At 39.3% G+C, this 27,818-nt stretch overlaps 1 protein-coding gene across 4 annotated transcripts; it reads left to right on the forward strand.

Annotated features, from left to right (window-relative positions):
• Positions 1-25: 25 nt before the first annotated feature.
• ZBTB1 (zinc finger and BTB domain containing 1) lies at positions 26-26,886 on the forward strand. Of its 4 annotated transcripts, XM_026008371.2 has the most exons (3): positions 681-1,141; positions 17,515-19,427; positions 26,392-26,886. In XM_026008371.2, exons 2-3 carry the CDS (start codon positions 17,533-17,535, stop codon positions 26,426-26,428), a joined length of 1,932 nt encoding a protein of 643 aa, XP_025864156.1. In that variant the 5' UTR covers positions 681-1,141; positions 17,515-17,532; the 3' UTR covers positions 26,429-26,886. The 4 variants fall into 4 exon arrangements, with proteins under 4 accessions (XP_025864155.1, XP_025864152.1, XP_025864156.1 ...); XM_026008370.2 differs by lacking the exons at positions 681-1,141; positions 26,392-26,886 and adding an exon at positions 26-235 and having other exon boundaries at positions 17,515-20,706; XM_026008367.2 differs by lacking the exon at positions 26,392-26,886 and having other exon boundaries at positions 459-1,141; positions 17,515-20,706.
• The last annotated feature ends 932 nt before the right edge of the window (positions 26,887-27,818 follow it).

Here is a 27,818-nt window from a genome sequence, read left to right on the forward strand (position 1 = left end):
CCACGTGACCGTGCGCCTGGTAGCCGGGGAACGAGGGGCGCGGGGGCCGGAGTGAGCGTGCGTGCGTACGTGCGCGCCCGCCCGCCTACTCAAGTGGCCCGGCGGGGGTCTGCCCGCGCTCGGGGTACCTCCGCCACGGCCCTCAGTCGTGACTCTTGAGGCGGAAGCGTGGAGACGAGCCCGGGCGTCACAGGCTCCCCACACACAACCGCGTGACCCGGGGACTTTCCCCAGGGTGTGCAAAAGCACTGCACTGCCTCAGTTTGGGGGTGGGGGTGGGGGTGGGGAGGGATGCGCCCGCGTGTTCGCGGGGAGAGGGGTGGGGGCGCGGGGCCAAGGAGGCTGAGCCGCTGGAGCCGGGGAGGGGAGGCGGGCTGGGCTGGGGTGGGGCATGGCGGGGGAAGTGACTCAAGGCCAGAGGCGGACAGACCCATGGCAGGCGGAGTGGGGGGAGCGCGGGGAATGGGCGACCCGGGCCGACGGGCGGCGCGCGGGGCAGGACGAGGGCGCCGGCGCCCCCAGGACGCCAGGGCCGAACCGCGAGGGAACGCCCTGCTGCTGAGCCCTCCGGGGCAGGGGTCTGACATCTGGACGGAGTGGGAAAACGGCATCCTGCCCTTGGGGAGTCGGGAGGAGCCCAGTCCCATCCAGCTGTGCAAACAGGCGGAGGAGGAGGTCCCAAGCCTACCCTTGGGAGAGGGGCGCGAGGGGTGGTGAAGCCGCCGCCGCGCCGGCCCCCGCGGTGCGGGTTGCGCCAGCCTCCCCGGAGCCCGACGCAGAAACTTGTTGCAAACAAACAGGCGACCGCGGGTGCCCCTAGCAGCCAGCGGCGGAGTGGGTGGGCGGGCGAGAGGGAGGGGAAGGCTGGCGGACGCCGCAGCGAACTGGTGGGCAGACCCGGAGTCGCCGCGTAAGCGGGGCCGGCTCAGTGCGGTGCGGCAGGCGCGGCTGTGCGGCAGCGGAAGTCCTTTGTTGCAGCACAGTCCCTGGCAGAGCCAGAGCCTCTCCGCGCAGCCCAGCCCGAACGCCGCGCGCCGCCGCCACTGCAGCTCGCGGCCCCTTCGCCTCCGCCCGCCTTTCCCGTGGCCGGTTTGCCTTAAACTCCCTAAAACCTCCGCAGCCCCGGTTCCTGCCGCGGCCGGTGAGTATCTGCCAGTTGTGGGGCTATTTGCGCAACTTTGGCCCGGGCGGCAGGACGCGGGCCGCGGGCCTGGCGGAGTGCGGGGCCGGAGCGGCGCCGACCCGTGCGGGGATCCGGAGCGCGGAGGACGCGCCGCGAGGACCCGGCGGCGGGCGGCTGCCGGGCCGCCTGCTCGATCCCGCCGTTCGCCGGCGCGCGGGGTCCGGGACGTGCGGCCTCCCTAGGTCCGAAGCGAAGCCCCCGCGGAGACCAGTTCCCAAATTAGTTACCTTCTTTTCCTTTTCTTTCTCTGCCTTTATTTTTTTGGGGGGGGGGAGGGGAGGTGTAGACGGGAGGCGGGAGGACCGGGTTGATTGACGTGCCGGAGCCCGCTTCTCTCAACTTACAGCTGCGGCTCCTCGGCGGGTGGGAGGGGAAGTGTCCCGGAGCCCGAGGCCGCAGACTTGGGCGCGCTCCGAGGGAGGAGGCGTAAGAGCCGTGCAAATTCTTGCCACGCTCTTTTCCACCCCGTCTTGTCGGCACACACGCTTTTTGTTCAGTGAAAAGTAGTGAGTCTCGGGTTTGGGAATTTTCGGTGGAAAAGATGTGTTTCGTGGGAAGAAAGTGCTTTCGATTCCGGTGGTGGGCGCTTGCTAGAAGTTCTGTTAGTGTTGGGTAAATGTGTTGTAGATCGGGAGTGGTTACCACTAAAACACGTAGGCTTGGGTCTGAGCTGAGCCAGCCTCCCAAGCCTCCCTTTTTACCTAAGCAGCGCGTCTGTAGGATCTGAAAGGTTGACATGACCTTTTCCAAATTGGGAGCGTTGGGGGAGATGTCGATGAAAATCTTTGATGCTTTCTGGGGACAGTAGGGTATCCGTATGATACTACACCAGTCCAGCTTCAGCGTGGTAGGTACGCGCGGATTCTCCAGTGGCCTAACTGTATTTCCATAGCCTATGTCTCACTGTCTCACAGCAGAACTATTACAGGAAAAATTTTCTCGAACCCAAGGAATAGTTCCAGGCTTTTTGAGGCGACTTAGAACCAGTTTCTTGAATTCAAGGCACTTTGGAGCAGAATTGGTGAAGGATGCAGTTCTCATGTTAACTTCAAAACAATCGCTACCAAAAAAAAAAAAAAAAAAAAACAATCGCTACCTTCTCCTCTGAAACCAACAAATTCGATTCAATGAAATTTTGTCAGTGCGAATGAATACGATGGGAAAATTAGGACACAAAAAGATGAAGCTTGAATGATGGCTTAGCCATCACAACCTCAAAACTTTCTTTTTGATTCACTCGGCTGGCTATGTGATGCAGTCTCAATAAGTGAATGGGTTTGGGTGCTAGATGGGGGCTTCCTCATTTTTTTTTTTAAGATTTTATTTATTCACAAGAGACAGAGAGAGAGAGAGAGAGAGAGAGGCAGAGACACAAAGCAGAGGGAGAAGCAGGCTCCATGCAGGGAGCCCAATGCGGGACTCGATCCTGGCTTTCCAGGATCACGCCCTGGGCCGAAGGTGGCGCTAAAACGCTAAACCGCTGAGCCACCCGGGCTGCCCCAGGGGGCTTCCTCATCTTAAAAAGAATTGAAACATAGGGTCATGAAACTATTTTCAAAGATCAATACAGTCTACAGTAGAGCCTTTAATTAACATCTTACATTCATTTTAAGAGATTTCTCCATTACGACCAAATTTTCATGGTGTAGAATAACTCAGGTTGTTCGTCCTTTCCTAAACCCCTTTCTATTCTTCCCACTCCAATGTGATGGCCTACTTGGGGGAATAAGTGAGGGAGCCCTGGTACATCATTGTCAGAGAAAAAAGAAACTATATTTAACCAGGACCTTAGCAGGGTATGAGCACAGTCTCAGCCACTTGCTCTGGACCTTGTGTTTTGATTCCACATTGACAGTGCTAAATTCTTGTAGTTTCCTTATTCTCATCTTTTGCAGGGCTCTGGAGAAGATAAGTTCATGGAGCCTTTTAAGAGTGTGTCCATTTTTCTTGCAGCACCATTTCCTATCCTAATGTGCAAGAGTAAAGCAGTAAAGGCCTGCTTTCAGGCCTTTCTTCCTCCAGCCAGGAAAGTGCTAAGCCTTTGCTATTAACCTTCTGGCCCAAAGGGGAGGAAACCATTTGGGATACAAAGGCAAAAAAGTTTCCATAGCTTTTTATTTTTACATTGTAATCTGTTGTCTTCCAAGAAAATGGAGTTGTATTTGAAAAACATCTGTTTGAGAGGTCACTTGGGTCTCTGTAAGTTGTTTTCTCCTGATATTTTTTCTTGTGCAAATATATTTTACCCTGAAATATTGACATTGTTATATGCTTTTATGTGAACCAAATTAAAAGTGGTTCATGTCTATTCTGTTTTTTTTTCTCAAAATGGAAACACTTATAAAATCTATGCTCTTGGTAAGAATTTAGCCTATACTAGAATACATAAAATACAAAAATGAATGTCATTGATTCCCAACAGTTACCCAGAGGTAACTGTTAACAGTCAATTCCTTGTTTAAAACAAGAAGAGGCAACATTTGATTCTAACTGTGCTGTTGTATATGCTTCACTCTGCCTAAGGATGGCCTATGATGATTCATGGCCTTATGTTCTCTATTCCCTACTCAGGTTGGTGAGAATTGACTAGGGGGAGAAAAAGGGAATGTTTTGCATTGGACTGGTTTAAAATTCTATGATCGAGTAACAGATGTGAGCGTTTAAATATAACAGGGCTGCTATTTTAGGTTTGTCCTTATGAAGTACTTACAGTACCTTGGTGAGCTAGTTCTCATACTTTTTCATGCTAATGTTGAGGTCCAACCTCTGACGGCTTGATTTATACTGGTCAAACTTGTTTTAAAAAAAAAAACAAAAAACAAATCTTCACATTTGTAGAGTTTCATAATTTCATAGTTGGGAAGGAGTAGCTATACTTGACATGAAGATCACTGCCTAGATATCCCTGTGCTGATACGGCATGAATGGTTCCCCTTGATTAGTATCTAGAGGTATAGCATGCAAAACATCAAGGAAAGAGAATTAGAATGAAGAAAGGAATTAATGACTCTGCAGTTTTTAGATGTGGCATGGAAGGAGATGGCACATACTTTAGATTTCTAACTATTCTTACATAGTGGCTTGTATGGTAACTACAGAAGATTTTAGTCAAAGTACAGAATCACTTATATTCAAGAAGGATGAGTGTAAAGTAGTTGATGATCTGAAAACAAAGCCCCAAAATAGTACATCGAAGTTTAATCACATTGATTATTTGAGAGTATTGGGGACATGGATTTTTTTTAATATTACTCTGCTTTGAATTTAAAATCATTTTCCAGGCAGCCGTGGTGGCTCAGCAGTTTAGAGAGCCCTTCAGCCCAGGACTGAACCTGGAGACCTGGGATCAAGTCCCACGTCGGGCTTCCTGCATGGAGCCTGCTTCTCCCTCTGCCTATGTCTCTGCCTCTCTCTCGGTCTCTCATGAATAAATAAATAAAACCTTTAAAAAATAAAATAAAATCATTTCCCAAATAATACTGGAAAATTAAAGAATTGAATCACCAACCAGATTTTCCATTTGTTATCTATGTGAGATACACATAATCCTTTTTCAAGATAACTAAAGAGCTTCATCCCCACTTTACATCTTTTAATATTAGGGAAGGGTTTGCTCTGATGGGCCGTGGGAGTCAGCAGATGGAAGGAGGGGATGGGGAAGGGGCAGGGCATTCTGCCTGCAATATGGGGGCTGTATGAGAGTGGGTGACTGGGAGGCTCAGGACGTTCCAAAGCAGCACTTCAGTTAATAGTCATTGCCAGGAAGAGTGTTGTCTGGTTTATAAAAGCTGAAACTTAGGGTGCTGAATCAAGACTCCAGAATTCGAGTCCCATCTTCTACTTAGAAAATGAGCACTTTGGTATCAACCACTAAACTTGTATTAACAAAATGAGGATTATGAAAATACCTATCTGAGGGTTATTTTGAGAATAGTTGTTTGATGTATGGGAAATTGCTTTGTAAATTTTTGAGGACTATGTAAGAGTTGCCATGATTGAAGTAATACAAAAAATTGGGTGCCTGGCCAGGCTCATTTAGTGAAACGTGTCTCCTGATCTCAGGTCACAACTTCAAGTCCCGTAGTGGGTCTAGAGATTACTTAAAAGAAAGAAAGAAATTGGGCAGCCCCGGTGGCGCAGCGGTTTAGCGCCACCTGCAGCCCAGGGTGTGATCCTGGAGACCCTGGATCGAGTCCCACGGCAGGCTCTCTGCATTGGACCCTGCTTCTCCTTCTGCCTGTGTCTCTGCCTCTCTCTCTTTGTGTGTCTCTATGAATACATAAATAAAATCTTTAAAAAAAAAAGAAATTGATAAGCAAAATAAAACACCTACTTCAACATTTATTCATTCAAAACTAATCAAATACCAGGCAATTGTTAAAAGGCTCAGAGGATACAGTGAAGAAGATTAAGACAATGCCTTGATCTCAAGGAGCTTACAGCAAAGCAAGGGAGGCACATAATTAAAATCCCTGCCAAGAGTGTGTTGATAGACACAACATCCATTTTGGATGATACACTTTTTGTCACCGTATAGTTGTAGGTAGGGGCTGTCTTAGAAGAACAGGGAAGGGTCATTTTCATTACCCTGAGATCAGGGGAAGAAAAAAAAAAACACTCCCCAAAGAGTGAGCTGGACATCGAAAAGTTTCTGAGTAAAGGGAACAACATATATGAAAGCTTGAAAGCTTTTGCTGTGTAGGTCCCTCGGGATGAAGGGAAATCTTAAATAGATTTGAGACTTAAAAATGGAGTTAAGCTTCTTAGAATGAACACACTTTTTATGATACTCTTTTTATTGGTTTCATTTTCTTTTAATTAGCTAAGAGTGAAATTTTCAGGGTTTTGGTTGGAATTAAACAAGAAAAGGGTGACTATAACTGGAAAAATTGGAGACAGTACAATTTAAAAAGCTATGTGCATCTCCTGAGGGAAAGAGCCTGGGTAGCACTTCCTAGTGTCCTGGAGCTGCCTCACCAGCTGCTCATTCAGGAACAGTTACTGAATACTTAGTGTGTTGCACAGAAACAAGCTAACAGCCTTGCCTTCAGGTTGTACATAATCTAGTGGGGAGACCTAGGGACAGATACAAACTGTGGTATCCAATTCTTACGAGCATTTGCTCCTTGACAGCCATTGCCCGTGATAACTCTAAACAGTAGGATTATCATCCCCATTCTCAGATGAGAGAATTGAGGTACAAATTGCTCGTGCAACCTGCTCGAGGTCATACACTTAATAAGTGGCAAAATCAGAATTTGAACCCAGGCAATCTGGTTAGTCTACGCTTTAACACCTACTTTATGTTGCTGTTCTGATGATTAAAATATAGTGTAATAAGTATAAAATAAGGAGGATACAGAGTAATATCAAAACCTAAAATAGGGGGCACCTAGCTGACTCAGTAGAGCATGCGACTTTTAATCTCAGGGTCATGAGTTCAAACCCCACATGGGGCATGGAGCCTACTTAAAAAAATAATAATAAATAAAACGTTTGGGACGCCTGGGTGGCTCAGCAACTGAGCATCTGCCTTCGGCTCAGGGTGTGATCCTGGGGTCCCAGGATCCAGGCCTGCATTGGACTCCTTGCAGGGAGACTGCTTCTTCCTCTGCTTCTCCCTCTACCTGTGTCTCTGCCTCTCTTGCTGTGTCTCTCTTGAATAAATAAAAATCTTAAAAAAAAAAAAAACCTAAAATAGTGGGAAAGGGAGGTATTACAGAAAGTTTTCTGGAGGAGGTGATAAACTGATTCTCAGATATGTGGGAGGTTCAGGCAGAAGAACCAATTGGCATGAATAAAAATGGAGATAAATACATTAAGTAAATAAGGTGGGCTTGGGAGGGGAACAGGGAGAGCAAGCCATTTTATGCTGCTTGAACATGAAGTAGCCAAACATAAGACCAGCTGGGTGGGCACTGTTGGCCTTGTATGCTTTGCTAAGGAGTTTTTACTTTAGCCTGAGGATATGTGAAGGGAACCATAGAACGGTTTAAGCAGATTGAAATGGTCTGATTTTTGTTCTTTATGAATTGTTTGAAGTGAAGGATGGATTTGAGGAACCAGTTAAGGAGCCTTTTGCAATAACTCAGCAATGATGATAGGATCCTCAGGAGGGCAGGGAAAGTAGGGATGGAATAGAGGGGCAGATGTGAGAAATACTAGAAAATTGGTAAGACTTAATATTTAACTATTAAGGGAGGGAGAAGTCCGGTGACTCCCAAGTACCCTGAGTGATTGGTTCATGGCAGTGCCAGCTGAGACAGAATACAGGGAGAGAAGCAGATTTAGGTGGGTCCTAAAGTCACAGAGGCACTCTGGAATAGATAGAAGTTCCACAAAATGAACCCTAAGAATACCAATACCAATGCCACGTGCAAAAAGTCACTTCCTGATAAAGTTGCTGTTTGCAGAGAGAAGCCTGCTGTTCACACAGTGCCCTCTAGTGGTCAGAAGATGCCATGTTGCCTCTTTAAATGAACAGATCAAAATGTAGAGACTGCCTAGATTAAATACTTTTCCTCTTCTCTCTTTTTCTTTAAGATTCATTTATTTAAGAGGTACCTGGATGGCTCAGTCAGTTAATCGTCTGCCTTCAGCTTAGGTCATGATCTCGGGGTCCTGGGATAAAACCCTAGGTCAGGGCAGCCGGGGTTGCTCAGCAATTTAGCGCCGCCTTCAGCCCGGGGCGTGATCCTGGAGACCGAGGATCGAGTCCCACGTCTGGCTCCCTACATGGAGCCTGCTTCTCCCTCTGACTGTGTCTCTGCCTCTCTCTCTGTCTCTCATGAATAAATAAATAAAATCTTAAAAAATAAAAAAATAATAAAGAAAAACCTGGGTTAGGCTCCCTGCTCAACAAGGAGTCTGGTTCTCTCTCCTTGCCTCTCCTCCTGCTTGTGTTCTCTCTCTCAAATAAATAAATAAATAAAATCTTAAAAAAAAAAAGGGGGGGGGATGCCTGGGTGGCTCAGTAGTTAAGCATCTGCCTTCCAGCTCAGAGCGTGATCCTAGAGACCTGGATCGAGCCCCACATCGGGCTCTGTGCATGGAGCCTGCTTCTCCCTCTGCCTATGTCTCTGCCTCTCTCTATCTCTCATGAATAAATAAATGAAATCTTTGGGAAAAAAAAAGGTTTATTTATTTGAGAGAGAGAAAGCAGGAGCACAAGTGGAGGAGGGGCAGAGGGAGAGAATCCTGAAGCCGACTCTTCTGAGTGCAGAGTCTGGCACGGGGCTCCATCCCAGGACCCTGTGATCATCACCTGAGTGAAACCAAGGGTCCAGTGCTTAACCACCTGAGCTACCCAGGTTCCCCTCTCCGCCTTTTGGAGAGAGAGAAATGTTCCAGAAACTATTATGTTCACTTTTCTTTCTCTATGGATAAGTTTACCTTTAGTAACACTTACCTTTAGTAGCAGCTTACCTTTAGTAATGCTTCACTTATTCAGAAGTTACTTGGTTGGCAACGTCAACTAACTAGTGCCCTGGCCAGAAACAAGAGTAAAGCAGAATTGTTGCCTATCAGCAATTAAAATAGATGAAACAAAGTGCAGGAATTAAAATCTGATTTTACAGATTACTTCCCTACGTCCTCTTTTGAAAATTAAGTTATGTAAACTCAGCTTCAATGAGTTTTTGTCTAATTTCATAACCCATAACAGACTGAAATGGTGGAGAGCAGGAGATCAGCACCCCTTTTAGAAATGACAGCTGTTGGCTTGACAAGCTAGGACACAGAAGATTACTAATCAGCCAACAAACCACGATCTCCCAAAGCACCACAATCTCAGGCCATTTTGTGTAGGTGCAAACAACCCTTGCCAATCTGAACAGGTTCTGTATTTCAGCAAAACATGGTTGATGCAGAGGAGAAAGACAGGCAGCTGTTTCTGTACTTGGGGGCTGCAGGATAGTAGGAAGAGCACTAGACCAGGATTGAGGAGCCCAGGGCCTTTGCTGTCAGCCACTAAAACTGGAAGTGACTTTGAGCATGTCTCTGAATCTCATAGGACCTCAGTTTGTTGTCTCACCTATAAAGCATCAGGTTGAACTTGACCACTTTGTAAGATGCTATAAACTATGATCATGATGATATTAATACTTAAGGAAAATTGTATTATGCTTGACTGAAAAGGCAAGAAGAAATTGTCTCTAAATTACATAAGAACCCTGTGAGGGGTATAATTCTCCATGTTTTACAGATGAGAAAAGTAGGTTTAGAGAGGTAAAGATGTTTAATCATAGCTGAATAGGGTTAGCTATGGTTAGTAGGGCTGGTATCCAAATATATTGGTGCCTGCTTCCAGGGCTCTTTTTAAGACTTTGATTTAGCAAGCATGCATCAAGTGCCAGCTATGTGGGCAGTGAGTGCTAGGCACTTGGGGGCACAAAGGCCTTTTAAGCCTCATCTTTACCCTTTGGAGGTCAGTGAGGTAGGCATTGCTGTGTGGTACCTCTGTTGGTGCAAATGATAAAAGTCATGCTGTAGCACTGTTAGGACTAATGTAAAGCTACATTAAGCATTTTAAAAGATTTTAGAGTGTGAGCATAGAAGTGACTCACCATTTATAGCATTGTTTCTATGGGAATATGTGTTTCAAGTTCCAAATAACTAACTTAAAAATAAAGTTTTGGAACAGAACCCAATTATAATTTCAGAACTTCCTGTGCTAAGTACTGAATTTACAGTCTAATAGCCAGCCAGAATATCTGTTCAAAAAAATGACTAAGATTTTCTAACCTTGATTGTGTCTGTCATTTAAGTGCCTTGAAGTAAAACCTTTTATCTTTAGGAGCATCTACAAAACTGATTCTTCCTGGAACTTTCAAGGAGAAAACCTAAGGAACTTAATTAATTAAGCTTAGGCATTGGCACATATGCTCTGGAAAATGATATTCTAGGAAAGAATTTCACCAGAGTGACCTTATTTTTATAGGTGACAAAATCTCTAAGGCCATGATCTTAGGCTCAAGAGTCATATTGCTTGTGTTCTAATCCCACCAAGTCCTCTGTGGCCCTACAGAAGTTATGTAACATTGCATACCAATACACATTTTATATATATATATATATATATATATATATATATATATATACACACACACACACACACGTATATAAATATATGTATGTATATGCACGCGCGCACACACACACACACACACACCTGCTTAGACTAGAGCCTGACCATGGATAGTAAGACTTAACAAGTGTTGGCTATTCCCATTATCGTATTAAAATTGTCATTTGCTCTACCTTTATAGCCTCCATCTACCAGTCCAGTAAGGCATATCTGCTTTCCCTCCCATTACATTTTCATGCTTTTGTTTATGCTGTGTACCCCTCTCTAATTCTTTACCTACATACTTACACAGATACCTGAAATGCCTTTCCCCTGCTGTTTTTCTCTATCCTACTCATTCACCAAGGCTTTACCCAAATCCTACATCCTTCCTAAAGCCTACTCTTCTAGTACAATCATGCTTCCCCCCCAACTCTTGCTGAACTTTATTCAGTATAATTTAGTACTTAATTATTCTCAAATTGTTTCTTGGTTTAAAATTTAATCCCTCATATGTAATTAGCTCCATGTTTACCATCCTTCTTTACCCTCTACTTCAATACTTTATGCAGTATTAGGAATATTGTAGATGTTCAACACATGCTGATACTCTGATTTATTAACATTAGAGAATCCTTTCATTTCACTTCAGGCTTTTTAAAAGGATAGTCTATAACCCTCAAATTAAATCTATATCTTTCTATATATCTCCAATCATATAAGACACAGAAATAGGTATGAAAAAATGAATCTATATTCATACATAAATGACCTCTGAGATCCAGAGTTAATTGTTAGTAGTTCAGGGATTGGGGAGCTAAACTGAAAGTCTAATAGGAGGTTCTCCTGCAGATTCACTGAGGCTATGCAAATTATCCCCAGGGGAGCCTCCTTGGTCTAGGGCACACATTAAAAAGATTTGCTTTACAGAAGGAGTCACTCCAAAATCACTGTAAGTTACTTACTACTTCATTCAGTTTATATGCTTATTTATAGACCCTTCAATTATCATTTGAGACAGACGCAAAAGAAACTTTGAGCAAAATTGTTTGTTCCAATTTAAGATATTTAGTGATGAAGGAAAAGTATTTCTGATACCTTACTATTGTCAGTGAGAAATTTACCGAAATAGCTTACATGGTATAATTTAGGGAACATGTCTGTTGAGTAAGACTAGATGCACCTATACAGATAAAGCAACATTAGTTAGATTTCATTCTTTTTTAAGATTTTATTTATTTATTCATAAGAGACAGAGAGGCAGAGACACAGGCAGAGGGAGAAGAAGCAGGCTCCCAGTAGGGAGCCCAATGTGGGACTCAGTCCCAGGACCCCAGGATCACAACCTGAGCTGAAGGCAGATGCTCAACCACTGAGCCACCCAGGTACCCCTACAGATCGATTTCAGATGTGAGTAGTCACTTCTGCAAGAGCAGCCAGCCAAAATTACCCTGTATTAAGGACTCATGCTCAAGAGCGTCCTTGCTCAGCGTTCCTTGGAGAAGGGCACATTACCTAGTACCAAGTGGTTGGTACACACCTTCGTGGTCAGAAGTCCTCATCCTGTAGTCCTAATACCCATTTCATCACAGCTAACTATCCCCTTGATACACTGTTTAACAGTCTTAGATCTTTACCCTTCTATGAAATAAGAACCAGATTAGATCTAAACTCTAAAAATCCATAGGTATCTAAATTAATATTCTTAATGTGCTTGGCAGCTGGTTTTGAATGAGATGAAACTTTCAAACTAAAAGTTAAAAAGTTCATTGTAAAATATTTTGCATCACCTAATTCCTCTCTCTTCCTGGAGAACTGCATGCATACAGACCCTAGTACTCTCAGCTTCGGATCACATTTGAAGTCCTGCTCTCAGCTGCAGCCCTTGACCTCTAGCTGTAATAAACTTGTTCCACCAGTGATACAGCTAGTAACACAAAGCAATCACAGATTTCAGTTATAAAGACAAGAATAGCTAAACTCTCTTGCACTGTTGGTGGGAATGCAAACTGTTGCAGCCACTGTTGGAAACAGTATGGAGTTTCCTCAGAAAGTTAAAAACAGAACTGTCCTACAATCCAGCAACTGCACTTTTGGGTATTTACTCAAAGAATACAAAATACTAATTCAGAGGGATACGTGCACCCCTATGATTGTAGCAGCATTGCTTATGATGCCAAGATATGGAAGCAGCTCAAGTATCCACCTATTGGTAAATGGATAAAGAAGATGTGGTATTTATGCACAATGGAATATTGTTCAGCCATAATAAAGAATGAAATGTTGCCATTTGCAACAACATGGATAAGAGTGAGTATAATGCTAAGCAAAGTAAATCAGAGAAAGACAAATAACATTTGATTCTATTCATATGTGGAATTTAAAACAAAACAGGGATCCCTGGGTGGCGCAGCAGTTTAGCGCCTGCCTTTGGCCCAGGGCGCGATCCTGGATACCCGGGATCGAGTCCCATGTCGGGCTCCCAGTGCATGGAGCCTGCTTCTCCCTCTGCCTATGTCTCTGCCTCTCTCTCTCTCTCTCTGACTATCATAAATAAATAAAAAAAAATTTAAAAACAAAACAAATGAGCACAGAGAAACAGGCAAATCAAAAAACAGACTCTTAACCAGGGGAGGTAGTTTAGGGGGTACGTGAAATAGGTAATGGAGATTAAGGAGGGCACTTGTGATGAGCACCCAGGGTTGTATGCAAGTGTTGAATCACTAAATTGCACACCTGAAACTAGTATAACACTGTATATTAACTTTATTGGGATTAAAATAAAAACTTAAAAAATAAAAACAGCTAAGATATATAATATAAAACCCTTTTATTTAAAACGTTTGCAAGGTTTAATATAAAGTTAAGTATTTTTGGTAGAATTATTATCAAAAAATTGAGAGAACTTTGGAATTTGAAATTGTTTTTAATAAGTGAATGAATTTTTAAAATTTTAATGCAAAAATTATCCTTAAGAGATAACAACTTAAAAGTCTCATGGGAATTTAGATCCCTCACCCCCGATTCCATGCCCTACTTTTTTTTTCTATTTTGGGGGGGCTTTATTTATTTTGTGTTATTAGACCTTCTCTGAGCTTTTTTTAGTGTGGTGTAACAAGAACAAAGTTGTTGATACTAGGGACGCCTGGGTGGCTTAGGGGTTGAGCGTCTCCTTTGGCTCAGGGCGCAATCCCACATCCCGAGATTGCGTCCTGCATCAGTTCCCTGCACGGAGTCTGCTTCTCCCTCTGTCTATGTCTCTGCCTCTGTCTTTCATGAATAAATAAAATCTTAAAAAAAAAAAAGTTACTCTACCTTAAAAAGTTTTACTGGAACGTGGCCATTAGCATGTTCCAGTAATGACACTGATGAAATTACAATTGTATGTCAGCCTAGAAGCTGTAGTGGTAGCATGAATTTTGTTCAGCCTCAAGCTCTGAGGGGAAGGTAGGGATATAGAGAGACATCTGAAGACAGTGGGATTTGTACCCATGCCTTTCTGACCCAAAGCCCTTTGTTCTCTCCACCGGAGCATGATGCCGTCTTCCATAGAGTAGGTACTTTACCGAATACATATTGAATGAAGTCACTAATCTAAAGTCAAGTTTCTCCTCAGTGATGTGTCCTCAAGTTGACAAAATACCTGTGCTATTGCCAATTCTCAGTACTTTAGCATCTGACGCCCCGGAGCACTCAATGCATATTTGTTGCATTAAAAAATGTGCATTAAAATGCAGTTGCTCCTCTTGTTTTCATGTTTTATATTAACATAGAATGTATTTCTACTTTTTCTTTTTACTTTTATTTACTTTTGTATTTTTTAAATTTAAATTCAATTTGCCAGAGCGCCTGGATGGTTCAGTGGTTGAGCGTCGCCTTTAGCTCAGGGCATGATCCTGGAGTCCCGGGATCGAGTTCCACGTTGGGCTCCCTGCATGGAGCCTGGGTTCTCCCTCTGCCTCTCTCTCATGAATAAATAAAAATCTTAAAAAAAATAAATTCTATTTGCCAACATATAGTGTAACACCCAGTGTTCATCCCATCAAGTGTCCTCCTCATTGTATTTTTACTAACTTAATTGTGGCTGTAGCTGTAGAGGTGCCTGTCATTTTGGTGGTGTATATAGTTGCACCTGTTTTTTGGTTGCTGGCTATAAAACTGCTTTCCATTTAGATTAGAAGAGTTCTTGTTATTATCTTAAGCATAGGAGATTTAAAGTCTTGGGATGCATGGGTGGCTCAATGGTTGAGCGTCTGCCTTTTGCTCAGGGCCTGATCTTGGAGTTCTGGGATTGAGTCCCACATTGGGCTCCCTGTATGGAGCCTGCTTCTCCCTCTGCCTGTATCTGCTCTCTCTGTGTCTCTCATGAAAAAATAAAAATCTTTTAAAAAATAAAAAATAAAACCTGAAAGTCTTTACAGATTTAACTGCTGGCATTCCTATTACTGGACTCTGGAAGGAAATTTTAAGGTTATCTAGTCAAACTTAGCTCCTGATGCTTAAATAAGCATAATCATCACCACAACTGCCAAGTTTTACTTACATTAATTTTCACGTGTCAATAATTGTGTACATTTTATACATTGTTTCTATGAATCCTCATGTTTGAAATGTTATTTGACATTTTATTCTCCTCACTTTGACAGTTCAGGAAACTTGGGAGTCAGTGAAGATAAATGTTACCAAAGGTAGCATGGTCAGATTGGAACTTGAGTCTCTCTGTGTTCTCTTCTTTGTATCATACTGTCCTCAATGACATCTCATCCGTCTTCCAGGTTGGGCATCCACTGTCCTTTCAAAAGAGTTTGTTTTATTTTTTAACAATTCTTACTAAATTTTTTTGAGATAACATCTATCATTTTGCCTCTATTATCAAGATTCTCTCTGAATCCCATAAATGAATATAGAGCTAGAAATCTCATTCTATTTAAAATGGGTTTGGGGTCCACATTTGTGTGTACGTGTTTTTTTTTTCCCCTTTTGGGGAAAAAACTACACAACTAAGGTTGTGTTGTTTTCATTCACTTTATATAATTGTAATTGTTACATAATTTCATATCCTTTGTTTATTTATTTGACTTTCCATCCTGGAAACTTGACTCATTTTCTTCTGCAGTCTTCATTCATAAATTTAATTTTTAAAGGCCACAGGACAGTGAATTTTAGGTAGTGGATTTACCTTGGTTTACTTACAACCCCTTACCAGGCATTTCAAATGATAAATAACATACTGATGAATATCCTTGTCCATATATTGCTTCTTGTATTTACATACTGAGCATGCTTCCTCATTGCGTACAGACATCTGATTTACAGAAAGTTGAATAGGTGGAAAGATTCTACTTATTTAACATGCTTGATCTGGCTTACAAAAAAGGTATAGTGGTTGCAATTTTAAGAAGGCAGAAGGTCTCATTATAAAGCCACTTTCCTTTCACTAGAAGAGGCACATCCCTGGCTATGCAACTGTCATCAGGCAGGACGAACAGGAAGAACAGGAAGGAGGTGGTAGGGTGGGTCTTCAGGTAGTGGAGAAAGGGTATGTGATCCACAGATGATCTGTGACAAACAAGTGGAAATAAGCTGTAGATACCTCTTAATTATCACTGCAGGGATTGAAGGGTTTGGGGACTGAAGATTGAACATTTCTCTGAACAGCTTGTTAAATGTTCTTTTTATGCTTAACTTGTGTAGGAACTTGTTTTTAAGTAGAAGATTCTGATTATGTATACAGATTAAAAATTGAGGCTAAAATTGGATCTTTAGTTTTTTTTTTTTTTTTAAGATTTTTATGTATTTATTCATGAGAGACAGAGAGAGAGGCAGGCTCCATGCTGGAGCCTGATGCGGGACTCGATCCTGGAACCCCGGGACCACACCCTGAGCTGAAGGCAGATGCCCAACTGCTAAGCCACCCAGGCATTCCTTATTTTAGTTTTATAATGTAATGAATAGGGCTTCTAGTACTTTTAATGTTTTCCTCTCCCTCTTTTACCAAAAGTCAACTCGCTACACTAATAAAATTTATAGTGTCTACCGTATGTTAAATGAAGAAAACTAGCAGAAAGGTATATATAGGATGATATCATTTAGGTATTTAAAAAAAAAAAAACCCTACAGAAAACACAGCAAGAGAAAAAACTGTGTGCATTGGAACATAGTAGCTATTCAATATCTGTTGACTCTGTGTGGAGACATAAAAACAGATGTGAAGATATGCAATCCAGAGTGTTTGGAAAGGTTACCTCTGGGAAGAGGTACATGACTTAAGGTGTATTTTTATTCTATTTACTTATATATTTGAATTCTTTGCAATGAGCACATGTTACTTTGTATACTTTTTTAACAATTAAAAAATGAAGAAAAAATTACCATTTGATAGACACCTCTGTACCTAACGAATCCACTGCTTTGTTACACCCTAAAGTACATGCCCAGAGATGTAAGACAGATAGATATTCTGACTCTCCAGATTTATTGCTTCTCCAATAATCAAGAGAAAAGCATTGATTAAACCTATTTGCTTGTTGCCATTTCCATAGACTCTCATGAGCATTTTTAATAGAATGTTTTCTATGGAAATTTTCAAACTACAAAAATAGAATTATACCTGTCTCCAGCCTCCATAGCTATCAACACATGGCCAATTTTGTATCACCTATAGCCCCTACACCCACCTCACTGGATTATTTTCTAGTATACTTTAGATTCTATCATTTCATCTCTAAATGTCAGTATGTGTATTTAAAAGATAGGGACTCTTTTAACACAACCAAAATACACTCACCACGCTTTAAAAATGAGCAATAGAAAAAAAAAAATGAGCAATAGTTCCTTAATATCAATTATGTGAGAAGTTTTTAAAACTGTGCAATTTGGTTAAACTTTCATTTTAAGTTGCTATTTTATTTACTGTCGCTGTTTATATCCTTCAAGTACTCTCATTTAAACTTTTTCCTTTCACATTTAGCATACATTTTCCCCCATAGAGTTGCGATGAAACCAAAATAATGGTTTTTGCTTTGAATACCTTAGCTTGTGTTTCTTAAAATCAAAATGAGAAGCTTGAATAATGGTTGGGTTTTCTCCATCTTCACACCTAGAAAATGATTCAGGTGTATATTATTGAGTTTTGCTACATGAGAATAAAAGGTACTTATACCTTTATTGTACTACCAAAGCCACACAAATCCTAAAGTATAATCAAAATGATTCAAGTGCTTTTCTAAAGATACCTTGTCTGACTTTAATATTTCTCTCCACATAGGTCTCTAATTAATTGAAGATGGCAAAGCCCAGCCACAGCAGCTACGTTCTTCAGCAGCTAAACAACCAAAGGGAATGGGGTTTCCTCTGTGACTGCTGTATTGCAATCGATGACATTTACTTTCAAGCACACAAAGCAGTTCTGGCTGCCTGTAGCTCCTATTTCAGAATGTTTTTCATGAACCATCAGCACAGTACTGCACAACTGAATCTCAGCAACATGAAAATTAGTGCCGAGTGTTTTGATCTCATTTTGCAATTTATGTATTTAGGAAAAATTATGACTGCGCCCTCCAGTTTTGAGCAATTTAAAGTGGCAATGAACTACCTGCAGCTGTACAATGTTCCTGACTGCTTAGAAGACATACAGGATGCAGACTGTTCTAGTTCAAAATGTTCGTCTTCTGCTTCTAGCAAACAGAACAGCAAAATGATATTTGGGGTAAGAATGTATGAAGACACAGTGGCTAGAAATGGCAGTGAAGCCAATAGGTGGTGTGCAGAGCCAAGTTCAACAGTAAATACACCACACAATAGAGAGCCTGATGAAGAGTCTTTACAATTAGGCAATTTCCCCGAACCACTATTTGATGTATGTAAAAAAAGTTCTGTGTCCAAATTATCTACTCCAAAAGAACGTGTGTCACGGCGCTTTGGACGGAGTTTTACCTGTGACAGTTGTGGATTTGGCTTTAGCTGTGAAAAATTATTGGATGAGCATGTGCTAACCTGTACTAACAGACATTCATACCAAAACACAAGATCCTACCATAGAATAGTCGATATTAGAGATGGAAAAGATGGAAGTATCAAGGCTGAATTTGGTGAAAAGGAATCTTCCAAAGCATTTTCTACACAGACAGACAAATACAGAGGAGACACGAGCCAGGCTGCTGATGACTCGACTTCAACCACTGGAAGCAGAAAAAGCACCATGGAGTCTGAAGTAGCCAGCGAAGAGAAAAGCAGAGCTGCTGACAGGAAAAGAATCATCATCAAGATGGAGCCAGAAGATATTCCTACAGACGAACTAAAAGACTTTAACATTATTAAAGTTACTGATAAAGACTGTAATGAATCCACGGACAACGATGAATTAGAAGATGAACCTGAAGAGCCATTTTATAGATACTATGTTGAAGAAGATATTGGTATTAAGAAAAGTGGTAGGAAAACGCTAAAACCTCGGATGTCAATAAGTGCTGATGAAAGAGGTGGCTTAGAAAATATGAGGCCCCCTAACAACAGCAGTCCAGTACAAGAGGATACCGAAAATGCATCTTGTGAGCTGTGTGGGCTCACAATAACCGAGGAGGACCTGTCATCTCATTACTTAGCCAAACACATTGAAAATATCTGTGCATGTGGGAAGTGTGGACAGATCCTTGTTAAGGGTAGGCAGCTTCAGGAACATGCACAAAGATGTGGAGAACCCCAAGATCTGACCATGAACGGGTTAGGAAATACGGAGGAGAAGATGGACATGGAAGAGAATCCTGATGAGCAGTCAGAAATAAGAGATATGTTTGTTGAAATGTTGGATGACTTTAGGGACAATCATTTCCAGATAAACAGTATCCAAAAAAAGCAGTTATTTAAACATTCTGCCTGTCCTTTTCGATGTCCTAATTGTGGCCAGCGGTTTGAAACCGAAAATCTAGTGGTTGAACATATGTCTAGCTGTCTGGACCAGGATGTGTTTAAGAGTGCCATCATGGAAGAAAATGAGAGAGATCACAGACGAAAGCATTTTTGTAATCTGTGTGGAAAAGGATTTTATCAGCGGTGTCACTTAAGAGAACACTATACTGTTCATACTAAGGAAAAACAGTTTGTTTGTCAGACATGTGGAAAGCAGTTTTTAAGAGAACGTCAGTTGCGACTGCACAATGATATGCACAAAGGCATGGCCAGGTATGTCTGTTCCATTTGTGATCAAGGAAACTTCAGAAAACATGACCATGTACGGCATATGATTTCTCATTTATCTGCTGGTGAGACTATATGCCAGGTCTGCTTTCAGATATTCCCAAATAATGAACAGTTGGAACAGCACATGGATGTTCATCTGTATACATGTGGAATATGTGGAGCAAAATTTAATTTGAGGAAAGATATGAGATCACATTATAATGCCAAGCATTTGAAAAGAACATAAGTGATTTTCTACTGTACTAATGTTTAGTTGATAGCAGACAAAACACCAAAGCAAAGGATATGCGCTATTTAGAAATTGATTTTATAAGATGAATTGTTGGGAAAAAATTTCAAGGCCCTTTTACCTTTAATATTTTTGTTTAGGATCTTAAGTATCTACATTTTAGGTGTTATTAAATGTTTATCATTTTTGTTATTAATAGAATTCTTTGATTTTTAGTTTGTCTTAGCTATGATTAAAATTACTTTTCAATGTAGAGTACAAGTGGTTGTTACCCCTTCAATGACTATTAAACTTTAGTTTTTTTTATCATAAGGTGATGACTTTACTATTTCTATGTGGGTTTTTTTTTTAAGGTTATCCTGTGAAACTTTAAATCCAATATCAGTGGCCATTCGTGTTTATTTAACAAACTTTTTAAAAGTAATTAGCTCTTTGAAACTATCTCATTTAGCCTTTTTTTTTTTTAAGTTGAACAGTGATTTAGCCACTGTTTATTCCCCTTTCTTATCAATGAAATTCATATTCTTAAATTGACATGCTTATTAGGCAGGTTAGGTGCATTGACTCTAAACTTGGAAGGCTGACATGGGCTCAAACTTGGCCTAAAAAGATTGATGGACCTAAGGAAATTCCTATAAATGAATATTTCCTATAATTGATAAAATATTATCATTTAATAATCACATTTAAAACTTATATTAAGTGTAAAACCCAATGACCTTACCCCACTTGAGAAATTAGTGGGGACAAGTCATTTTGTTTTGTGATATTAAATTTAACTATGATAGTTAATTAAAAAGACATATCTTGTATTCATTTAAAATAATTTAAAATATTCTGATTTCTAAAGTGTGTTAGTTTATCAATTATTTTTGTTTATAAATAGACTTTAATAGCTCTCTAGGAATATGACATCTAAAGGAAAATGATTTTTCACCTTTAAAATTACATACTTTTGGAACTTACTTTGAGACTTGAGAAAGCTGCCATGTATATTGATAAATCAAATAAAATAAAGAAATCAACTACAAATCTGGTTGTTCTATAAAAGTAGAGTGTGGAAAAAATGTCTTGTGTTTTATACTATCCTAAGATTTGGAGGAAATGTGTGTGGCAAATTGCAGTTTATCACCATGCTCTTATTTTTTTCTGTAAAGGACTACAAAATTTGAGGACTATAAAATAATCAGAGCATAGAAGTGGAAATAGTTGAACACTTTTTAGTCAAAGTAATATTGTTAGTTATTACTGACACGAGGTCTACATGATTCACATGTGAATTAAAACACTGGCAAAACTGACCCCACTAATAAACACATCTATTGAATAGAATACCTTTTAATGTGAATTACTTGCATTGTGATACCCTTCTCATAATGAAAGGGATTTTAAATAACATGTACTTAAAAGTATACTTTTGTAATTATCAACAGTAACTTAACATCGCTCTTTTTGTTTACATCGGATTTTTAAGATATGCAAGTGATATTTTTCTATACAATTTGCATAAGAGAACAAATTTCTAAGAGAATTGAGAGATATTTGACTAACACAGTTCTAGTTGAGAGAAAAGTAAGAGAGCACAGTGTGAGCTCAGAGATTTGTGGGGCTACATTGTGGTATTACATAAGAACAGGAACAGTGCAGGAGGCATGTGGTATGAAAACAAAATAATGGGAAATAGAGATGGGGGAAATACACTAAAAGATAAAGAAGAAGTTAGGTGTTTTTTTAAAAAGCCACATAGCAGAAAAAGCAGGAAAATGGTTCATCTTTGTCTTGGACACAGTAGTTTATCAAGGAATTCAATCTGAAATGAAACTTTAAATGAAATATATATACATTATTGATAGGAACCTGATAAAAGTGTAACAAACCCAGAAACCATCAGAGGCTTGTGTAAAGACAAGATAAACTCACTCCAAATTTCCAAACTATTTATATAGTTTAATGGACAGAATTTTTAGGAGGATCACTTTTTTATATGATCCTCATGAAAATTTATTGCAGTAGCTTCCCACCATTAAAGAACAGGGTTCTTTCTAAATACTACCATGCTGTAAAAAGGATTACCTCTTCCATTAGGAAAGGGGGGGATTAATTTAGCGTTTTCACATGTACTAACAGCCAACAATTAGCAAGTAAATATATAAACATTGAACATAATCTAACTTTACATAACTGAGATGTTTATGGTTTCACAAAGCCCCACCTTACCATGTTGTCTCCTCCTAGTGTCATATGACACAGGACACCTTGTGTTTTTGTCTTGGAACTAGCTACAGGGCAGCACAGGGTTCTGTTACATGTAATGTACAAGTTTTCCTTATTAAGGCAGAGAGTATATTGAAAGGCTACTTGCCTCTTAAGGGGAATGAAAATGTCTGACGCCTCTCTCTCCAACCCAGTTCCCTCTGATTTCCCTCTGCTGGGGTTACAGAGCTGTAACTCCTTGTTACTGTGTCTAGCCCTTGTGGAAGCTGCCTTCTCCTCCTGTCTTTATGTAATTTGGCTCCAAATCCAAAAAATGAAAGAAAAATCTAGACACATATGTGGCATCTTGTGTCTTACAGTCTTGCTTAAAGGGCCTGTTGTTCTCCAGCAAGAAATCCTGGAGAAATGGAGTCAGAGCCTAACAAGCTTGTCACCAGTTACAGTAAGACTCAGATGTTTATAATTATTTAGTAAACAGGACTCAAAAATCTCAGATTAATAAAACACAATGAAGCAGTAGTGGAGTAAGACTTAAAAATTTGTCTTAATCTCTCCCATATTTTTAAAGTAAAAATATTCAGAGAAATGACTCTCAGGCATAAAATGATACACAGCTAATGTTTAATGTATGAAGCTTGAATATAGACAAAACATAGAAGGAAGAACGTAAGTATTCCAGGGGCTAGTCATAAAACTAAAAGAAAAGGACAGACTTCGCTAGGGCAGTCAGAGCATCAGTTAAAAGGAAAAACAATAGACTGACGTGAAAAAAAATCATTGATTTAAGTACTGAAGTTGAGAACAAAAATATGAAAAAGATGTAAAAGCTGAATAAAAAATAAACATTTGGAATTGTCTATGTGAGGGCAGAGATTAAAGTAATTTGATAGGTTAAAGTAATACTGATACTTTGAGACAATTATAGCTATAAAATGCCTAATAAAACAATTGTTGTCAACATGCCAAGGATATGCTTAAATACTTGAGATGATATGCCAACTTCTATATTCTAAAAAAGTAGGAAGAGAGGCTGGGTGGTGGTTGGCAACTTTCTCCCTGGTTAAACAATACTTCTTCCTCTACAACCTTAAAGAACTTCCATATTTAATAGATCTCTGGAAAAATCCCCCCCAGGAACCAGTTTAATAGTTAAAATGTCATTGTTACCAAAATGGTAAATTAGTACCAAGCAAAAGAAAGACCTGAATGTGTATGTGTACACATTGTTCAGAATAAAGAAATTTGGTGTATTCCTTAATTTTTAATGGGCTTTAGCAGTTAAAATTTTTTGTTTGCCATTAATCTACTTAATCAGTTCCTCATCTTTCCTCTCCTGCCCCACCTCCTGGCATTTATCATGCTTTTCGGTGATAAATACTAGTGTCCTATAGGCACCCTAACATTAACAATGCCTAGGATTTCAGGGTGCCAAAAAGCTCTGTGGGGACATATCCTTGGGGAAGGCCCGCCATCTCCTTAATACTTGAGCTGTATCAAACGGGGTGACAGGATGCTTTCCAGTGAACTGAAGCAAGTAGGAGTTCTTTGGGGTGTAAGAGCCCGAAGCTGCAGCCCAGATTTGGAAGCCTGTGACCCATCCATCCTAGAGCTCTCAATGAGTAATCCAGGTATCCCTTTAGTGTTCTTTATGCTCTGCTAAGTGCTTTGTGTATACAATTTTACTTAAACCTCACAGCTCTATGAGGTAAGTATTATCCTAATTTTCCGGATGGGGCACTGAGGGAGTATTTTTCCTAAGATCACACAGAAATTTAACATTAGAGCTGGAATTTGAACCTAGACCTGATTTCTATGTGCCTGTACTTACCCGCTAAGCCACATACCTCACCTACCAAGAGGTACAATGAAGGGCCTTTTCAGTCTAGAACACATGTGATAAACCTGTTGAAACTCTGTGCTCCATGTTCATCATCTGATCTGCTGTGCCTGGTAAGGTAGTGGGTATCTAATATATGAACATGTTGGATAATGTGAAAATGTATCAGTTGGAAACAAAACTTATTATTTGAATGGGTCATTCAGAATGATGTTTTAGAAATACTAAATATTGACGTGTTTTAATTTTCCTTTATTTAAACCTTTAGTGGTATTATCAGCCATTTTGGAGGGCCCATTGTTTAAGTACTCAATTAAAAATTAATTTGAATTCAACTTCTCTATTTCTACCTCTGTGACTTTTTTCCCTCCTGTTTTCCCTCTTCCTGACCTTTATATTTTACTCTCCAGCCAGTCACCATTTTAATGATTGTGCGACTGATAAGTTCAAAAATTCAAATCATTTGAAAAGATTCCCAAGAAAAATCAGGACCCCAGAATAACAAATTTCCTCTTTTTTTGTCTTAACAGATGATATGGATAAGAAAATTTTCATTTCTTTGGCTAAAAAAACAAAACAAAATCCCTAATTGCCATATTGTGATTGATCTGCTTAAAGTTTATAGACTAATCTAAATTTGTCTAAAAACAAAAGTTGGTTATTTTAGCTTTGTAATTCAATTTACCAAAAATACTTTGTGTTAACTCATAAAGACAGTCTTATAAAAGAAATGAAAGATAATTTCAGGAAACGACAGCTGTTTATACACCCTAACCTACCAGCAAACTAAAAAAATGAACATTTAATGCTTTAAGTGAAACAATCCCCCTCCCAATCTAATCTGACTTGAACTTTATGCATCTATTACCTGATATCTAAAACCTATGATAGATTTTACTACTACTATATTAAGTCCACTACTCTAATGGTCTTTCTACCATCTGCCAAATGTTACTCTTTAAGTGAAGAGAAAAATAAGATAGTGAAGACTCCACAGATGATGTCTATAATCACTTAGGTGGCCTACTTTCATTGCCTTCTGTCAAACTCAAGGACCTATTACTTGGTAACGTATCGGTAGAGTCTCGTACTAAAACCAGATGAAATTTAGCTACTTATAAATTTATCTGCTGGCAAAAGGCAAAGATGCAAAGATTTAAAATGCGAAGATATTTGTGTATTGGTAAATATGAATTTTAACTAAATGACAATAACGTGTAAACTCATGCTAATTTTGAACCAAGAACTCTTACATGTTTATATTCATATGCTTAGTTGACTTTAGCATTAAGAAGCTTCAATCCTATATGTTTCCTCATATTTAGGAGAACCAAATCGTTGAAGACCATTGGTATGACAGTTGTTCATCCTTCCTACCACAATCCACCACAGATCACTAGGGGGCAGGAAGCCATTATAATTTCTCATTATTTTATTCATTTACTGACAAAAAAGATGGTGTAAAAGCTGCAAGCCAGTACTTGGCTCTGAACTGAAAATATCAATATCACTAATCACCATTTCAATAAGGTGGCACAGGAAACTCTAGGGCCAAAGTATGACAAATATGTAAAAGACATTTCCTTTCAGAATTAGGAATATTAACAATTTTATGTGAGAAAATTTGCATAACCCTCTGTACTTATCTATTTGATGAGAAAGGAATACACTCAAGTAGACAGCCTGTGAAGCCCCCAATTAAGCTTTGAAAGTTACTATGTTTTTTTTTGTACTTAAATCAATTGCTTGTGTCAGAATCAGCAGAGCTCATTTTTAGATGACAGAAATATAATTCTGTCCAGATTAGAGAAGTCATTTTTTCTTTCAAATGCTTATGCATTCCCTGATGTGAGATAAAATATTTTAAAAAAAACACTCTCTCTTAAAAAAAAAAAAAAATAGGGCAAAGTATTGTATAAAAAATAATTCTACCCAGAATCACTGGGGCAGTTTAGGAGCATTATGAACTTAAGAATTTGCAGGAAAGCTCCTTGGGGTGTGTGTATGTGTGTACTCTATTTTCATTTGCAGAGTGTACAACATTTAATATTTGAAGAAAACAATGTTAGCTTGATGGTTGAAGGCACTCAGTAAAAATGTGAACTTTTAAATTTGTTGGACCTACCTTTCAACCAGAGATTTGACATTAACATGTTGGAAGTACATTGTGGGGCATTTGCCTGGTGCAGTTGGTAGAGCATTCGGCACTTGATCTCAGGCTCATGAGTTCCAGCCCCATCTTGGGTGTAGAGGTCATTTAAGCAAATTTTTAAAAAAGTTAAAGTACACTGTAAAATTATTTGAAGGAAGACACTTCTTAACTGCTTCCTTCCTACTTTCCTCTACCTGGCTGACCTATCTTTTCATGTTGCATGTGTCCTACCCATTCTAGCTTGAATCAATAAGAAGGTATCCCTATATTTGAAGAATTAGTACTAAGAACACCTTATATTTGATGGGTACAATGAGTTACATTAAGGAAGAAATTAAATAAATTTAAGTCCCAGGAACTATGCTTTTGTTCCCATTTTTTGTTGTAGTAATATTGTGCTGGCCTGGTGCCAAGCGCCATGAAATTCTGACCTAAGAATTATGTTGTATCTTATAGAGCCGTCGTCAACTTGTAATATTATTTTTCTTGAGTTTTGTCTTTTTCTGTGTGGCAGTGGTGAAATAGGGCCTTCTAAACCTCTGGAGAAGTGAGATCTGAATTTGGAGAGGACATGGGGAAGAATCAATCTTCAACAGATAATCTTTAAGTCCAGACCCAGGAATATCAGATCTGAAGTGACACCATCTTTTCTGTCTTCCTGACAAACATCAATCCCAAAAGTTCCAGTTTCAAGGATCCAAGAAAACTCAGTAAAGATCACTTTGGAATCACTTTGCTGTGACAAAATTGATTCACGCTGACTCTCCTAGTATTTGTGGAAAATCTGCTAAAGAAAAGTAACTAGACTATTCATATGACATCAGTGGTTAAAGCTACACTAAAATGAAACTTTATATGCTAATATAATTATCTTCCATGGTCCCTTCTAAAATAAAGGGCTTGCTAGGTTCCTATAAATATATTATAAAGAGATAATAACATATCTGTTTAAACACATATAATCCTAAACTTAAAATAATCTGAATCACAGTTTACATATTAAGAAATGTAGTTAGACAATTAAAGTACACCCAAAAATCTGTAGTTTAGAGTATAAATAAAAAGATGTGGGTACAGAGAAAAAGAATGTGATACCAATATTTTAACAAGGAAAGATAATCTAGTTATTTCTCATTGTAATGTAACATTTGTCCTTCCTCCTTTTTCACTGTATATACCAGTCAAAAACTTGATTATTAATATTAATGAAGTTCCCTGTTAATCCTGTTAACCTGAAGGAAAAACAAGTGGTTATTAATTACTTCAATAGTCATAGATTTTCATAAATCACAGACAACAAAAAGAATGTATCTTAACAGACATTATTTTCTTCTGAACTTAGTAATAAAATAGAATGAGTTTCTGTTAAATATTTATTCTCAGTATTAACGTATAATACCATTATTTCTCAGCTTTCAAATTTCAAGATAAAATTCAACTAAGTATTGAGTGAAACAATGATTGCTGTTTTTTAAAAAAACCTTTCAATAGGAAATGAAATGTTTGGTGAGATTTTTAACTTGGCTCCAAATACTTTGTTTTATATATATATATATATATATATATATATATATATATATATATGCTCATAAACACATTTTTTAACCATATGAATCTTATAGCCATATCATTTCCTTATATACTTGAATACACTTGTAGTTTTACTTTTGGTTAACTCTCTAATTCATTATTACTATTATTATTTTGTTTCTTATGCAGTATTATGATGTTATATATTTTCAGAAATGCTTATTTTGTTTTTATGCCTGTTTCTTCAAATGTTTTAATGAGTGACACAATGAAATCTAACTTAGACTATAACATAATAGTATATACGGAAGTAAAGTCATTTAAAATCTCTAGCTATAAAGTGGGATGATAACTTGAATATTCATTCTACTAATCAGACTAACAAAAAATTAGATAAAGTTAGTTAGAATG

Source organism: Vulpes vulpes, chromosome 6 (genome assembly GCF_048418805.1).
Source record: "Vulpes vulpes isolate BD-2025 chromosome 6, VulVul3, whole genome shotgun sequence".
Taxonomy (NCBI): domain Eukaryota; kingdom Metazoa; phylum Chordata; class Mammalia; order Carnivora; family Canidae; genus Vulpes; species Vulpes vulpes.